The 17,125-nt window shown below is 51.2% G+C and overlaps 1 protein-coding gene across 1 annotated transcript in view; it reads left to right on the top strand.

The window, feature by feature from the left end:
* The first annotated feature begins 3,626 nt into the window (after positions 1-3,626).
* Positions 3,627-17,125, top strand: part of Nr5a2 (nuclear receptor subfamily 5 group A member 2) — a 94,041-nt gene continuing 80,542 nt past the window's right edge. The window contains exons 1-5 of the mRNA XM_042701261.1: positions 3,627-3,646; positions 4,242-4,327; positions 8,088-8,206; positions 9,482-9,623; positions 12,314-12,960. Coding sequence (XP_042557195.1) covers positions 4,246-4,327; positions 8,088-8,206; positions 9,482-9,623; positions 12,314-12,960 — 990 coding nt within the window. The 5' untranslated portion in view covers positions 3,627-3,646; positions 4,242-4,245. The remainder of the gene's footprint in view (positions 3,647-4,241; positions 4,328-8,087; positions 8,207-9,481; positions 9,624-12,313; positions 12,961-17,125) is intronic.

The raw sequence follows: 17,125 nt of genomic DNA, 5'->3' as shown, positions 1-17,125 counted from the left end.
GGAAGGAAGTAGGGAGGGAAGGAAGGAAGTAGGGAGGGAGGGAAGCAAGGAAGGAAGGGAGAAAGAATTCACACTTGTATGTTTCTCGCTGTGGCTGATAAAGTAGGTGCGTGGCAGCAGCTGCGTGGATTCAAAAGCAGAGGAGGCTGCGGGCGCCCGGAGGCGGCGCTGGAAGTTGTTCTGGGCTCGGTGGGCTTTACCCAGGCGCGCGGCGCCCCCCACGCCCGCCCGATCGCGCTCGCTGCGCTCACTTGGGGAAACTCGAGCCGTGGGGCTTTGGGGGCGCCTTTCCCGCGTAGACGACCCAGGCTGTGCGGGGAGGTGCGGGGCGCGCTGCTCCCCCTCCAGGGTGGGGAGTTCGAGACCTCCCCACCTCCAGCCAGCTGGGGGGGTGGGCGGCTGGATAAAATATGCGGGGACTGCGATTCTCAGGCTCTTCAAGGCTTGCGGGAGCCTCCCCGAGCCTTCATCCCGCGTCATTGCATCTGTCAATCTACCCCGGCCGCCACAGTGGGGAGCAGGGAGGCCGAGCCCCGGAGACCCGGGCTGGGAGGACCGGGGAGGGCGTGGAGGGGTTGGGGGGGGGGCAGAGAGAAAAGTTGGCTGGAAGTTGGCAAAGAAACTCCGGGCGCGTGCCACAGCCCAACCTGGCACTGCCCACCGGTGTTCGGGACGCCATGTCGGGTCTCTGCCATCCGTTCGCCTCCCCGCAGAAGTGTGTGTGGGTCCCCTGTGTGCTCCCACGGAGGGAACCAGTGCCTTTGGTACAAAGGTGCCCCCCGTGGAGGAGGGGAAGGCCTCTCGGCCGGCGATCGTGCACGCCGCGGGTGGCCAAGGCCACGGTGAGCTTCAGTGTGGACCACACAGGTCCCGCTGCACCCACTCTTGCATCAAGCCTCCCTTCCCGCCTCGCCGTGTGTGTCCTAGAACGTGGAAGCTTCCCGGTGACCCGAGACCCCCCCTCTCCCCCCAGCCCGGGCTCCGCCTTCCCACCGGGCCCTCCTGACCCGAGCATTCTGGAAGATGCCCAGGCCTATCCAAGCTCCGTCCCGGCTTCAAGTGTGGGGGTCCCCCGCCCCCGTGCACAATAGAAACAGAGGATCGAGGGACCAGAGAGGGTGCTGGGAGCGAGGAAAGAATCTGGGGGAGGGCGGCACTGAAAAGGGGTGCAGGGGACTCTGGGATGACTTTTGTGTCGCAGCCCAGTCCCGCCCGCCCTCTTTCCCTCCCTCCCCAGACGTCGGCTCCAGGGCCGGAGCCTCTGCCGCTCCCCCAACTTAAACAGTAACTCGGGAAAGGTGAGTGCGCCCCTCCATTTCCGGATAGGGTTGCTGCCCCGAAGCCATAGACCTGGGGGGTCCAGGTCTCTAGAAGCCATTGACACCGGGCGCCCCCGGGGCACTTTTCCAGCTTCAGCTCCGGGGTGAAGGCCTCCGGGGCTCACAGTTCCCTGGGTTCTTAGAAAAGGCGTGTTCTCTGTCCCGGAAAGCATTAGGGTTTTTCTTGGGGGGGGGAGGATGGGTAAGGGGTAGGGTGTCCTGACTTCAGCTTCCAAGAAGTCCCAGTCCTGGAGGACACCCCTTAAACTTAGAGGTCAGATTCTTTCCAACCTCAACCTGAATCTCCCCAGTCTTCGTACTGGCACCCCCTTTCTGTGTGGCTTTTTTCTTTCCTGGAAAGTCTACCTGTGGGAAGAGAAATGGATGCCACATGGCCTTCAGCCACTATATCACCCAGCATCTTTGGGGGGGGGGAACGGGGGACAGATTGGACTGGACTGTCCCTTCCGGCCCTGAAGCCTGGCCGCAGAGCTTGGCCTCAGTCTCAACTCCTATCAGGCAGAGTTTCTTGTGACACGTCAAACGTCAAGGTTCTGTCAGAGCCTTTCAGTTCCTCCAGTGTCCCTAAACTCTGCCTACAACTCCACCAGCCAGATAGGAGGAAAGGAAGAGAGTCTGGTGTTTGGGGATGTGCTGACTGCTGGAAGTGTGTGAGCTTGTTCTCCACCCTTTGTAATGACCTGCTTTTCCACTGAACTCACCCCAAACCAGGTATGCAGTGATCAGAGCCTGAGATTCATTGCCTTTCGGAACTGTGGAAGGATAGACATTAAGGATAGACAACTACATTTTCAACATGGCTTTACGAGTCATTGATTTGGGGTCCATCCGCGCCCCACCCCATACAAACTAAGGCCTCCCCGATTTTCAACACTTAGGCGCTCATGGAAATGGAAATTCCAATAGCTTAGATTCTCGGTGAAGAGCAAAGAGACAAATCAGCTTCTTTGCGGGTCCTGGGGATTGAACTCTGGACCTGGACACTGTCCCTCAGCTCTTCAGCTCAAGGCTAGCGCCCTATCACTTGAGCCACAGCTCCATGTCTGGCTTTTTCTGCTTATGTGGTGCTGAGGAACCGAACCCAGGGCCTCAAGCCTGCAAGGCAAGCACTCTCCCACTGAGTTACCTTCCCAGCCCCAAATCGGCTTCTTAAAGGCAACAAACAGTCCACGGATTGCCCAAGTGTGAGCAGCTAGGCAGTGGCGATTGGATTAATTGAAATTCTGCTGACTGGGCTGAGTTGTTTGGAGTGTGTGATCCCTTTGCCATTTAAATAGAATAACTTTAGATCTTTTGAGATTCAAATTCACCCCCTTGTGGGTGGACTGTGATAATTACTCCGTTCAGAGGCAGAGCCCCGGCGTGGAGGCTTTTTGAGAGCAATCAGGAGACTGGGACTGTGTTTCATCTTGGGTTGAGATCTGAAAACTTTGAAGGGCTGGTGGCAGAAGAGCTTGCCTAACAGATGGTTCTTGAAACTAGAGAGGGAGGGAGGGAGAGAGAGAGAGAGAGAGAGAGAGAGAGAGAGAGAGAGCGGGAGAGCGCACCTTTGGGTTTCTTCACCAAAGAAACAGCAGGGTGAAACGGGAAATTAGACTGTCCATTTTATCTGGAACTCTGTCGGAAGTCCCTCAGCAAGACACTCGAGTTGAGCTCGGGTGCTGGGCTCCTTCTAAGTGGAGGAGGCCGAGGAGAGCAGGACCACTGTCCTTTCCTCTAATTTCCAGTAAGAGGATGGAATCTCGGGGACCTAGCGCTCCCCTTGCTGACCGCCATCCTCTCTCAAGCCTCTCAGGGACTCGCGTGGGGACCTCTCCAACGGACTGAGCGTCGTGGAGAGAAAGAGTGCCCCAGAGACCCTGTGCATTTGGAGAGACAGACAGACAGAAGAAAGCGATCTGGTGACCTGCGCATCCCTTTCCCTCTGGTGGTCTTTTCACCTAGGATTTAATTCTTCTCGGGCTCCTCTCGCGCCCCAGCCAGCGAGGACGCCCCTTCACCGGCCCTTCCCATCCCTTCTCGCTACCCCTCGGCCCCACCTCGCGCGCCCCCGGGGGGTTTCTCCCAAGACCTCTGCGCCCTCCCCGAGGGCCGGGGTGGGGTGGGCTGGGGTTGAGGCGGGGTGAAGAGGTTGGGGCAGGCGTGGGAACAAGCGCATCCTCATTGGCTGGAGACCAGGGTCCGACCTGAGTCCGGAACCCGCGTCCCCGGCCCCAGCCTCCCGCCCACCCAGCCCTACTTACCTCGCTGCGCCTCGTCGCCTCCTCCCCACCCTCCAGCCCTCCCCGTCCTGCCCAGGGCCGTCCCCATCTCCTCGGGGCTGGAACTCGCAACTCCGAGCCGCGGGAGCGAGGCTGGGAGAGCTCGGGAGAGGGGCGGAGGGGAGGCGCGGCGAGCGGACCGGAGAGGAGCGCAGAGAGAGAGAGAGAGAGAGAGAGAGAGAGAGAGAGAGAGAGAGAGAGAGAGAGAAGACAGACCAGAGAGGAGAGAGAGAGGGAGAGAGAGACCCCTGCCGATCCCGAGCCGGAGGGCGGGAGGAGCGAGTCTTCGGAGCCGTCCGGAGCCGCGGCAGCCGCTCAGCCGCGGCGGCGTTGGCAGCCCCGCGGCCGCCGCCCCCCGGAGCCCGGCCGCGCGCCGAGCGCCGTCCCGGGCAGCTGCGTCCCCGCCGCCGCGGGCGCTCGGACGCCCTTCCTCGTCGGCTTCCCCCGGCCCTGACCCGCTCCTCGCAGCTCGGGGCAGCTCCGGGGCTGCGGAAGCGGACGGGGCTGAGTTCCTGCCCGGCGGCTGGGCGGCTGGGCGGGCGGGCACCGCGGCGCCCGTTCTCCGTCTCCGCCGGAGTTGGACCTCCCGCCGCCCGTGTCCAGGTAGCTGGGCTTGGCGCACCGACCCTGAGGCCCGCCTGGTCATGCTGCCCAAAGTGGAGACGGAAGCCCTGGCACTGGCTCGAGCGCATGGGGACCAGGGGCAGATGCCGGAAGCCATGCAAGGTAAGCCGGCCACGCGCGGCGCCCCGGCTCCCCGCCGCTTCCCGCGCCGGGCGGGAAGTCGCTGCTGGCCTCGGGCTGCTGGGCGGCCATGGGGGGGGGGAGACCCCCCCCATGGCGGGCATAAAAGTTTAGGACTCTAGACCGGCGCAGGCAGAGCTTTCGTGATCAGTGTCTATTTGGCCGCTTCTAATTACACGCGGAGGGCACCCGAGCTAGACGACCGGGGCGGGGGGCGGGGGGACCTCCGAGGATCGCGGCCGTCAGGCGGGATGCGGGGAGAGTGGGGGAGAGTCTCCGAACCCCGGAGCGGGCCGGGGTCTTTGGCACGGCTCTGCCCCCCCCCCCCCGCGCGCCGGTGAGGAAGGGGAGGCCCCGGCGAAGAAAGTCAAGTACAGAGAGAAAGCGCCTCCACCCCCCAAAAAACCAGTGCCATGGGATCACACGAACCCCCAGGCGAACCCCGACGCCAGCTCGGACCTGGCACCCACTTTGGGTGACGGGAAAGTTGCCTCGCCCCGTCCCGGGCGAAACGTGGAACGCGGTGGGGCGGGTGGACGTGCGCGCCGGGCTCCGCCGTCCATCAGGGAGCGCAGAATACGCTGGAAGTCCTGTTTGTTTTCCCACCACTTGATTGCGAACCACAAAAGGAGAGGAAGAGAGGGAAAAAAGGAACCAGACCGTTTATTCCCCCCCCCCCCGCCATTCCCAAATAGCCAGTGTGGATGCGGACGTGAGTGTGGGCGCGGGTGGGGACGTGGACGTGGCTGTGTGGAGCTCTGCCGAAGTTTGTGGCGTTGGCTCCGGGAACAATGCGAGGAAAAGTCTCCGGGGCTCCTCCGTCCTCGCCGCTTCCCCGCGCGCAGGATGTGCGGCCCGGCCCCGGCGCGGCGGCGGCGGCAGCGGCGCGCCGTCCTCTTAGAGCGAACTTGAAAGGGCCGGGGAGGCGTGAGCGCCGAGTCCCGGCTGGCGCGGGCCGGGGCCGCCCGGGAGGCAGGGAGGGCAGAGGAACCCAGGGGTGGCAGGCAGGGGGTGGGGGTGGCGATCTCCCACCCCCTCCAGTGGTCGGCCCAGGCCTTCCTCCCCGGAGGCTGAAAGCGTCCCCAGGCTAACTTTGTGGGTGTCTGCAGCCTGGTGACCCAGCGAGGCGTCTCTCCCCCCGCCCTGCCCCGCAGCTAGGATCGAGGGGGAGTTAGGGGTGAGGAGCGCGGGAAGCGGGACTCGGTACGGCCCCGGGGAGAGGTGGCAGCCTGCACGGGTCTAGGGTCCCGACGGGAAGTTGGGGCTTCCCGCGGCCGCGCGGGCTGTGCATGCAGGTCGATCGGGACCCTGTAGGGGAGGGGAAGGCGGTGCTGGGTGACGCTTCCTAGATGAGGCTCCCCGGGGGGGTCCTTCTGGACGCGACCGGCCACCCCCCCCCGAAAGAGAGGAGGTGAGGATTGAGGGTCCCCGCGGCGGCCCGCCCAGCCCTGGGTTCGAGCGCGGCGTGGAGAACGCCTCTGGTGGGGATCTCCGGCTCCTTGGAGTCGCCCGCTCCATTTGCATGCGTGATCTGATGGTGATAGAGTCACGCACACACACGGACTCACGGGGGACCCTTCTCCCCCAAAACAGGATCCACTCCCTGCCTTGCGCGCCGTGCGCGCCCAACTTCGCCGAAACTTCCCGGCGTCGTCGGCGCCAGTGTCCCCGAGACCCCAGCGTCCACGGCCGTGGTCCCCGCTCCTCGCTCGGGACAGAGACGGGGGGCCCAAGGGGGATCTTGTGGCTGGCAGCCGAGCGGAGGGCAGCGACCTCCGACCCCCCCCCCCCCCGCCCGGCCTTGCCCCGCGGCGCCCGGCTCCGCATCCAGCCGCGGCGCCCGGCCTGGCTTTGGATTTCCTTGGGGCTCCTAACCTCGCGCCCGGAGCTGGTCCGTGTCAGACTCGGCCCCAGCCGGCCTGGGCCCCCTTAGGTGTGAAGTTGGGGTTTCCTTGGTGGGGAGAAGGAGCTAGAGAACCACAACATTGGATAATGTAGACTTTTCTCTCCGTCCCTAAAGTCAGCTTGGAGACCGTGGTCACGAGTTTTCGGAGCGCTATCCACGCACTCCAGCCTGAGTCCCCAATCCTTAGCGGGGCGCCCTGGGAGCCGCGATCCGGCTGCCGAGGTGCGGACGGGACCCGCGTCCCGCAGCCCGGCGCCCCCCACCCCACCCCTGGCGCCGGGTGTCCCGGGATTTTCCCAAACTCTGGCTCACTCCGTCCGGTTCAAGGCCCAGCCCCGGGCTGGCGCCTGGGAGAGACTCAGGGCTCGGCCCGCTGTGCCCCCCAAGTACTGCGGCCGCCACCCCGGTCCTCGCCGCAGCCCTTGCTTTAGGCCGGGCCTAAACTTGATTTTTTTTTTTTTTTTTTTCAAATCAGTTCCATCTGCCAGGAGGCCAGAATGGTGATCCGGTGGCCAGGTAGGTGGGCAGCGAGGCGGGGAGCGTTGCTATTTAGTAAATCAGAGGGGAAGCTACAGCCGAGTGTGGGGTCCCCCCCCCCTCCCGCGCCCCGCCGGCCACTAATTAACTGAGAACAAACGGCGACTTTGCGCGCCGGGAGTAGCCAAGGGCGGAGCCGCGGCGCAGGGCTGGGCGCGCGCCGGGGGCTAAGGAGAAGGTTCTGGGGAGCAGGGCGCAGTGGCCCGACGGGACTGACCAGTCCTACCCCCGGGTGACCCTGTCTTGGGTGCCGTCCACCCTCACTTCCCCCTCTGCTGTGCGCAAGGGCGCAGGCGGGACGCGAGCGGGTACCTGGGGGGGGGGTGTCTTCTGCTCCCGAGCTTTTGGGTGTCGTTTATCCCGGCCTCTCGGGGTGGTGTTCCCAGGAAGGCGGTCACCAGACCCCGGCACGGAGCCGCGTGTGGCCGTGGCCTGCTTTTGTGTGTGTAACCGGGCGATCTGGAGGTGGTGTTGGTTCGCGCCGATCTCCGCCAGCACGTGAAGTTCATTACCAGCCCAGCGCCCGGCCAGGAGACCAACCACCTGGCGTTTCTTTTCTTCTCCCCCACATCCCCTCCCCCCCCCCCTCTTCTGGGTAGGCGTCCTATCTTTTCCCCTCTTGTCACTTTTCGCAGGACATTTCTCCAACGCGAGGAGATGAAAGTAAGCAGACGCGCGCCTTCTCTAGTAGAGAACGGAATGAATGATTCGATTACTCTAACAGGTCCGGCCGGGGGGCGAGCGGCCGCCGGCTGCCCATCAACTTGGGGCTGATGTGGAGAAGACGGGCGTCTGGGGCTTGGGATTCTCTGCAGAAAAGAACAGTTTGCCAATTAGTGTAAACTGCTAAATGCGCGTCCAGGAAACTGCTTCGGGAGTGTGTGTCTGTCTTGTCTGTGTGTTCGTCCGTGTGTATCAAAGGTGGTATTTTGGCATTAACTCCAGAAATTGCAAAGTGAGTCCCTGGTTCTTCCTTTCCACGCGGCGGCTCCTATTCTGTTTTACAGAGTTATGAGACCTGGGTTCAACACTAGTCAGTTTAAAAGAAGTTGGTGTTGTTTTTTAAATTTAAAAGTATGGTATCTGGTCATTGACGCCCAGAGATGTTTTCCTTTAAGTGTAAAAATAGCTCTTTTCAGGATCACTTGGATAAAATATATACATATATTTTATTTTATACATTTACCTGGTGATATTTGTCCACCAGTCATCAAAAATGTGTTTCCTCACAGGATTAGAACCCTGCGTGGGTTCAAATGACCTGGAGGTGTGTATATCTTTTTCCCCCTCTTCTTTCAGTGTCTCAATTTAAAATGGTGAATTATTCCTATGATGAAGATCTTGAGGAGTTGTGTCCTGTGTGTGGAGATAAAGTATCTGGATATCATTACGGACTCCTGACCTGTGAAAGTTGTAAGGTATGTCCACATATTACCTGTAAAAAAAAAATACAATGTGCAAACTCAGTGCAAACCATTGCATTTTTTTTCCTGAAAGCTAAATTTAGGCTGCTGCCCCCCACCAAAGATGAGAGTCTTAGATGATACTTAGAAATATGTGTCTGATTTAGTTCAAAAGGCAAAAGAAAAAATAGGCTGTTTAGAAAACTTTGCCAGTCTTATGGCTTTAAAATATTTTTATTGTAGTAAAGTGATGTAGCTGTAGAAAGATGTTCATTGCTATCAGTCCTAAATATTGATTTCACTTGATTTATATTTATTTAAAACATCGTTGCTCTTGAGCAAGAACATGACAAAGTATTTTTCCCAAGTACATTATAACTTCAGGGTAGTCTATGCTACAAGTACAAGCACTTTTTAAAAAAAAAATGGTAGTTTTTTTATATACTCCCAGTGAGTTCAGTATTTTGCTTCAACATTTTTACCGTAAAAAACTTAAGTACAACTATATAAAGCAGTACTAATCTCTTCTTTCTCTATAGCGCAGATTATTTCTGTTTACAACTAATAAGATAAGAATACGGACTTAGAAATGTCTTTATTCTATTTACAAATTTTATCTTGATTAATCTTTTCATGCCAACTGCAAGGAAAGCATAAACTCTGATACAATTCAGCTTTGAGATCCATGCTCTTCCGTAATCTATAAATTTCATCTTTCTTTTAAAAGATAAAAATATTCCCCCACCCCCACCCCGACTAGAATGCTTTCCAGTGAAATTGTGAGCACTTTCCCATTTTGCTCTTTCAATCCTTTTGCTTTTAACTATCTAGTGTTGACATTTGTAAACGATCTAAGGAGTTTTGCTATTGTTTTCCCCATTGGGATTGTACTGGAATTATTTCTGACTTCTTAAAAACAATCTGAGTCTCCATGAGCACCTCTGTCAGGAACATGAAGATGAAAAGGAAGGCAGACTTAAAAACAATCACTGGTCAATACAGGGTTTGTTGTTGTTCCTTTTTCTAACCCAGGATACAGTGGTGTGGAGTCAAGTCTCTCCAGGTTTCCATGTCATTCCTCAGGACTATAACTTGGGGGCAGAAAAATCTCCACTGTGATCTGACCGTATTGTAGAGGGTTGATTTTGTTGAAATTTAAAATAAACCACAGAATCACATCAGGACCCAACTAGTACAATGAAAGGATTTACTGGTGATTTCCTTAAAATGAAACAAAGGAGGGAAAGTGGTAGGTTTATAATCTGGCTCACTGTTTGCTCTGTCTTGCAGGGATTTTTTAAGCGAACTGTCCAAAATAATAAAAGGTACACATGTATAGAAAACCAGAACTGCCAAATTGACAAAACACAGAGAAAACGCTGTCCTTACTGTCGATTTCAAAAATGTCTAAGTGTTGGAATGAAGCTAGAAGGTAAGATTCTTCTAAAGACAATTGCTTACTAAAAGTCTCCAAGTACAGATACACAAAAACATGAGGTAGCAATAGATTCACATTTTCCCAGTCTTTTAGTACTATAGCATGGATGGAAGATCTTTCTGTTTTGTTTGCATGGTGGTTTCACATTAAAAAAAAAACAAACTTCTCATTTGACATTTAATAAAAAAAAAAAATTTTATGTTTAGGAGTAGATGCATTTTTTCAGTCCTAAAAAGATCAACAAGATTAGAGCTATTCAACTGAGAACAATAAATACAATTAATTTACAAATCAGTCCATGAAGTTTAAATATTCTTTTTAAGTAAGCAGAGTAAAAGTTTGATTTCTTTCCTTGGTAAACCTCCTCATCCTAATTGTTAATACTAATTTCATAATTTTTGAGCAAGAGGAGTTCACTGTGCAAAGAAAATTTTTTTATGCTGCAGAAATACAGCATACTTTCATTTAAAAGACGTGGTAAGGATTGTACAAAATAAAATAACAGATAGGAAGCGTGAAAAATAGTCAGTAGCAATGGTTGGACAAGAACAAGAAAATGATTTCCTCAAAAGCCACACCATACTTTGTTATACACTTCAGAGTTCAGATTGGCGGCAGTAAAGTTAATATGTGACTGCTGTAAATAATTTGTAGTTCGTGGGCTGTTAGGGTAGGCTGCTATTTTCCAGCCTTTGACCTACTGGCTTTGCCCAGATTAAATATACTGCAAATAAACTACTAACAGGGACACATGTCCGTGAAGTTGCTAGATAGAACAGTGCCTTCTATTTGATCATTGAGGTACAGGCCACGGAGGGGAATTTGGGGGTGGGGGAAGAGATGTGGAACTCATATTTGACAGAAAATACTAAAAAAAAAAAAAACCCAACATAATAATTTCAAATTGTCTGAATTGCTAACAGATTTCTTCACATAAAAATGGCTGGCTTGGATGTCATCAGGACTGCTTTAGAGGAGATGTAAGAAAGGAAAGCATTGGTGCTTATTAATTTTCTTATCACCAATCTTGTTTATCAAATAGGGGAGTAATGAATTCGATGTTTCAGACCCAGAAGATGAAAAAGCTAGATGCTATTATTTCCAATGATGCCAGCCATTTGATTTTTTTTTGCATTGTTTATCTTGAAGCATTTACTTATCTTGAAAATTAAATTGCATGTTAGTCACTCATGGTACCTACATTTAGCTGTGGAACGAAACAGTTGGATATCCAACACATTATCATTCAGATGAAACACTCGTTATGTATGATTGTGTGTAGTATTTTGGATACCTAGAGTTCACCATAAATTTTTCATGTGATACTAATCCTAAGATAAAAAGCTCAAAAACTTAACCTCCAGCAATTTCAGCTGGTCCCGTGGCAGATGGCAGCCAGTGGTTTCTAAGCGCCACGGGTCATGCTGGACTTGGGGAGAGCTGCTAGCCTGGGTAATGGACAGGCCCCGGACTCCAGGCCCTGGTGTGGCAGAAGAGGCCCTGAGATAGCTTTTTGAAAGGAATTTGCTTTAATTTTGTCCTCTTGCTCACGTGAAAAACAACTGGTAGTTCACGAAGGTGCCATGATCTAGCCCAGGTGAAAACCATTTTTTTCCAAGAAGAGCTACTGTATACCTAACTCTTTTGTAACCAGATCACCCCAAATGACCCAGAGGAAGATGCCAGAAGGAAAAATGCTCACTGTTTAATACAGAAATGATTTGTTTCACCATTTCTCCCCGGAATAAGAGAAACAGCTATACAGCAGAGATAATTTGAGCTTCCATAAACATTTATGATAAACATGGATACTTCAGTATGAACACTGATTCTGTCTTTGTGTCTCTGTCTCTGTCTCTGTCTTTCTTTCTCTTCCTTTCTTTGTGCTGGTGCTGGGGTTTGAACTCAGTGTCTAGGTGCTATCTGTTAGCTTCTGTGCTCAAGGCTGGTGATCTGCCACTTCAGCCACAGGTCCCCTTCCAGCTTTTTGGTGGTTAATTGGAGATAAAAAGTCTCACGGACTTTTTTGGACAGCCTGGCTTTGAATCATAATCCTCAGATCTCAGCCTCCTGAGTAGCTAGGATTACAGGCAAGAGCTACCAGTGCCTGGCTTGATTCTCTTTCTTTCTTTTTCTTTTTTTGTTTTGTTTTGTGTCAGTCATGGGGCCTGAACTCTGGGCCTGGGCACTGTGCTCTTTAGCTCAAGGCTAACACTCTACCACTCGAGCCACAGCACCACTTCTGGCTTTTTCTGCTTATGTGGTGCTGAGGAATCCAACCCAGGGCCTCATGCATGCAAGGCAAGCACTCTACCACTGAGCCACCTTCCCAGCCCCTTGATTCTCTTTCTTAGCTATATTAAATTACCTCCTAGATGAAACAAAAATTATAAATTATAGTTCACAAAAAGGCTTAGTTTATCCAAACAATTTTGAGCAGTAAAACACACTTGGAGGGGAGAAAATATCATTAAAAAGTCATACTTTGTTCTTTTTTCTTTTTTTCCTCTTTTTTTTTTTTTTTAACTTTCTTAGAATCCTGTAGGCGAATGGTAATACAAAAACATAGCTACACAACCATTTCTAGTCAGTCTTCAACATTAGTAAAAACTTGGTGTAGCGGGAACAGCTAAGAATTTGCATCTTATTTTACCCTTTCTTCCACCCCCTTCTCTCCTCAATAGCTGTCCGGGCTGACCGGATGCGTGGAGGAAGGAACAAATTTGGGCCAATGTACAAGAGGGACAGGGCCTTGAAGCAGCAGAAGAAAGCCCTCATCCGAGCCAATGGACTGAAGCTAGAAGCCATGTCTCAAGTGATACAGGCCATGCCCTCTGAGCTGAGCATCTCCTCTGCCATTCAGAACATCCATTCTGCTTCCAAGGGCCTACCTCTGAACCACACCGCCTTGCCTCCCACAGACTATGACCGAAGTCCCTTTGTCACATCCCCCATTAGCATGACAATGCCACCTCCCAACAGCCTGCCAGCTTACCAGACCTACAGCCACTTTCCTAGCCGGGCCATCAAGTCTGAGTACCCAGACCCCTACACCAGCTCTCCGGAGTCCATCATGGGTTACTCCTACATGGATAGTTACCAGACCAGCTCTCCAGCCAGCATCCCGCAGCTGATACTGGAACTCATGAAATGTGAGCCCGACGAACCTCAGGTTCAAGGCAAAATCATGGCCCACCTACAGCAAGAGCAGGCAAACCGAGGCAAGCACGAGAAGCTGAGCACGTTCGGGTTAATGTGCAAAATGGCAGATCAGACCCTCTTCTCCATTGTTGAGTGGGCCAGGAGTAGCATCTTCTTCAAAGAACTTAAGGTACGACTCCCTTCCAATAGCCCCCCAAAAAGGATGTTGTTATGCTTCTGAATAATAGGTTCCTAGTCACGGATAGTATATATACTTTTTTTTGGTGCCGGTACTGGGCCTTGTGCTCTCTCTCGGCTTTTGCATTCCAGGCTGGTGCTCTATCACTTGAGTCACACCTCCACACCAGCTTTTTGCTGGTTAACTGGAGATAAAAGGCTCACAGATTTGTCTGCCCCAGCTGGCTTTGAAGTCTAATCCTCGGCTCTCAGCCTCCTGAGTATGGAGGATTGCAGGCAGGAGCTTCCAGCATCCTTTTTCTAAGTTAAGAAGAATTAAATGGCCAGCACTTCAGGATGTAGCTGGACTTATTCTGTGTAGTTTTTTAATATGGTGGGTGATATCCAACCTGAAATGTTGGTAAGCGTTTTGTTGTTATGGATAGCAGAATGCACTTCATATTTTTTTTAACTCATGCTTTGTGGTTTAAAAAGTTATTTGTCAGATGACTAGTAAGCTGTTGTCTAAAGTTACTAAGGGTTGAGCTACAGTTTCATGGTGTCCTTTTGAAGGTTTTATTCAGAAGAAAACACATGACCAACGTTCAATTGCACTTAGACCCTAATTTAACTGTGTTCAGTATCCATGGGTATTTGCTACCTGTTTACCTTGACATTAGGTTGGAAAAGCCTTTGTTTTCAGAGCAGATTCCAATAGGATGTTTACCATCTTGAGGAACCGGCATACAGAGGTTGCCAGCCGTCTGCCTGGCTTCTGTTTAGTCCTCATAATGTACGATGCCCACCGATGATTTTAATGGATGAGTACATTGTAAACACAGCGCTTGTTTGTATAAGGATTTCTGTTTACCTACATAATTATGTGATTTCCTGAAACTTAGGCTGAATTAATAATGGCAAAGTTAACTTTTCATCCAGATGAAAAGCTGAGAATTTTCTGTGCCCTCAAAGGCACATTCAGAAGCTACGGGGCTCGTTTCTGGTTTAAAAAGTGTATCTTAGATTTGAGTTTGAAGTATGTTTTGTTAATAAGAGCACTTTCTTACTTTTGCTGGCATGGGAGGAAACCTGGCTTTTCAATACGGGGCTTCTGATTTCCTAAGGCTGCCAGAGATTTTCAAAGGAAGGACACAGCAGACTTTGAATGCAAAGCTTGCACGGGAGTCGGGGAAACATGGAAGCTCTCTACAAGTGGCCAGTCCTGCTTTTCATAAAAGTGGGGGGAGGGGCAGGAGAGGTACTGGGGCTTGAACTCAGGGCCTAGGTGCTGTCCCTGAGCATTTTTGCTCAAGGCTAGTGCTTTACCACATGAGCCACAGCTCCGTTTTCTTTTGGCCTTTTGGTGATTCACTGGAGATAAGAGTCTCACAGACTTTTTCCTGGCCGGTTTTGAACCATGAGCCTCAGATCTCAGCTTCCTGAGTAGCTAAAATTACAAGCCATGGAAGGCTTAAGCCATTTTATTTTTCTATGGGAACCAAAAAGGTATCTGAACAGTTCTAAATAAGTGAATACAAATGTTTTCTTTTTAAAATTCATAACTATGTCCTTAATAGGTAAGGTGTTTTCAAATGATCCTTTAAAAATGATTTCCAGTGGAACTGAAAAGCTAGGTAGTGTGCAGATGAGGGTATCAGAGTCTTGGCAGTCAATGGATTAGAGAATTGATTTGAGTGATGGAATTATTCTAGACTGCCAGATTTCTTTGTGAGTAGGTTCTAGCTGATTCGGCGCCTCTCATTTGTAAAGTTGTACATGCGGTATGCGTGGAAAAGTTGCCGTGTTTACTTTGAGAAGGATTTACAAGGGGGAAAAATGTGAATATAAAGCATCTGTGTACTGGAAGTCTGACGAGGGGCATGCTGGGTACAAGGCTGGGTTTAGAGTGTGAGGATTGTTGCTCAGAGAGAAGTGCTCTTTATGTAAATGCAGTCTGATGCAGGGGCAAATGCATGCAGATGTGGTCTCAGCAGTATGGGGGGGGGTACCTGGTGTTAAGGAATAATATAACTTGTCATTAACAGTCATTAATGCCAATTAAGGATGACAGACTATTAAGCAGACCGATGCAAAGTGGACTAAGACCAAAATCTTTCTCCTTGAGTTATTGTGATTATGAATTGTAGGGAGCAGCCACCGTTAGGACTTCGAAGATGCCGGGAAGTACTCTTTCCAAATTTCCTTATTTACAATGAGATTCTTTTGCATGACTTGGGGTTAACTATTTTGCTGAAACTTAAAGACCTTTGGGAACGGGCTTCGTTAATCTTTAATGTTGTTTAGAGCATTTATCAGTCTTACCATGGAAAATCCATTAAAAAGGGAAAGGAAGAAATTACCCATCTTAGGGCATTTCCAGCCGTGTGAGGTGCTGGAGTGTCTCCAGGGGACAGAAAATCTTGACCCTGGCTACCTTTTGTCTTGTGGCTTGCATCGAACCCACCGGGATTTCGTGGAAGAATTTTCCAGGAAACATATAAAGGAATTCAGAGTAACAGGGATGGTTTCAACAGAATTGTAAGATGAATATTCACATTTGGAAATGTTTCTTTTCATTTATAAATTTCGTTTGATTAAAAACAAAAAAAAAAGCAGAGCAACTCCATTGAAGCCCGCATTTCGGCAAGTACAGGGCTTTATTTTTCAACGTATTTTTAAGAACTGCAGCATACAGGAAAGAATAAGTGTGTAAGTGTGCATGTGCACCACTCGTGTGTGTGTATGTGCTTGAACTCAGGGCCAGAGTGCTTTCCCTTAGAATTTTTTGTTCATCTACCACTTGAGCCACACCTCTACTTCCAGCTTTACTGGCTAATTAGAGATCAAATAGACTTTTCTGTGTGGGCTTTGAGCCTTAGATCTCAGTCTCCAGAGCATCTAGGATTACATGCGTGAGCCACCAGCACTGGGCTAGAAATAGATTTTTATACTGGGATGGGGTACACCAAAACACATCTCTTATTATAAACATACACGCACATACACCACACACACACACACACACACACACACACACACACACTCAGTTCATTCAATAGTATGTGACAGTATTTTCTATTCTGCTGTATTCTAAATCATGGTATGTTTGTAAGACATTTCTGGTCATGGCTCACCAATGGGGCCTGCCCTGAAGTTATAGAACCATTGCTGCGGGAAGTTCTGTGGGCAACCATGGGACATGGCCTACATGTCAGTTCCCAAAGGCCGCTTTCTCCAACACAGCCACAAGCCTGCAGCTTCTGTCCCCATGTTAGCATTTCCAAGTCATGTCTTGTGTGTGTGTGTGTGTGTGTGTGTGTGTGTGTGTGTGTGTGTGTGCTGTCCTTGAGCTTTTTTCCTCAAGACTGGATTTCTACCACTTGAGCCACACTTGGCTTTTTGGGGGGCAGGGGGTACTTAATTGGAGATAAGAGTCTCCTGGACTTTCCTGTCCAGGCAGACTCCAAACCATGATCTTCAGCTCTCAGCCTCCTGAGTAGCTAGGATTACAGGCATGAGCCACCAGCGCCCAGAAATACAGGTCATGGTTCTTAAGTTTCATTTGATCCATTTACCTTGCTTTAAAATGCGTCTTTTTCTTGCTTGTGTTAGCAAATTGCTCCTAAAGTGATAAACTTGTAGTTAAGGGGAAAAGGAAATTTAGTGGGTAGTTTTTGTTTTTCTACCTATCTACAAAAAAAAAAAAAAAAAGGTATTCTGGTTTCCATTAAAAATCCCAAAGTGAGAAAAAGGAAATTAGAACCCCTTACACCAGCAGTGTGAAGGCCAGGAAGGAAAGATGGGAAGGCAGCCCATCATAGGGAGCTGGCTTTGGGGCTGGGGGCTGGAATGGGACGCACCTGGGGGACTCCACAGCTCAGAAAGACAGAACTGAGCCAGGCAGATCTGGGTCACAGAGGTCTCTCTCTCCCCTGCTCCACCCCCATTCCTGTGTTTACACCACACACACACACACACACACACACACACACACAGGCACACACAGGCACAGTGTGACCTTTGACTCCCAAACCACAGGCCTCTGCCAGTGAAGCTAAAGCAAATCTCGAGGTTATCAGAAATCCATCACAACCGCCAATTACTAAATCACTAATAATCAGGGAGACAGATTTTCCCTGAGTCCAGACGCCCTCCCTAGAGGACACGAGTCACTTTAG

The sequence above is a fragment of the Dipodomys spectabilis genome, unplaced genomic scaffold, assembly GCF_019054845.1.
Source record: "Dipodomys spectabilis isolate Male_0828 unplaced genomic scaffold, ASM1905484v1 ptg000288l, whole genome shotgun sequence".
NCBI lineage: Eukaryota > Metazoa > Chordata > Mammalia > Rodentia > Heteromyidae > Dipodomys > Dipodomys spectabilis.
Note: the sequence above shows the minus strand (reverse complement) of the source record. Positions and strands in the feature narration are given on the sequence as shown.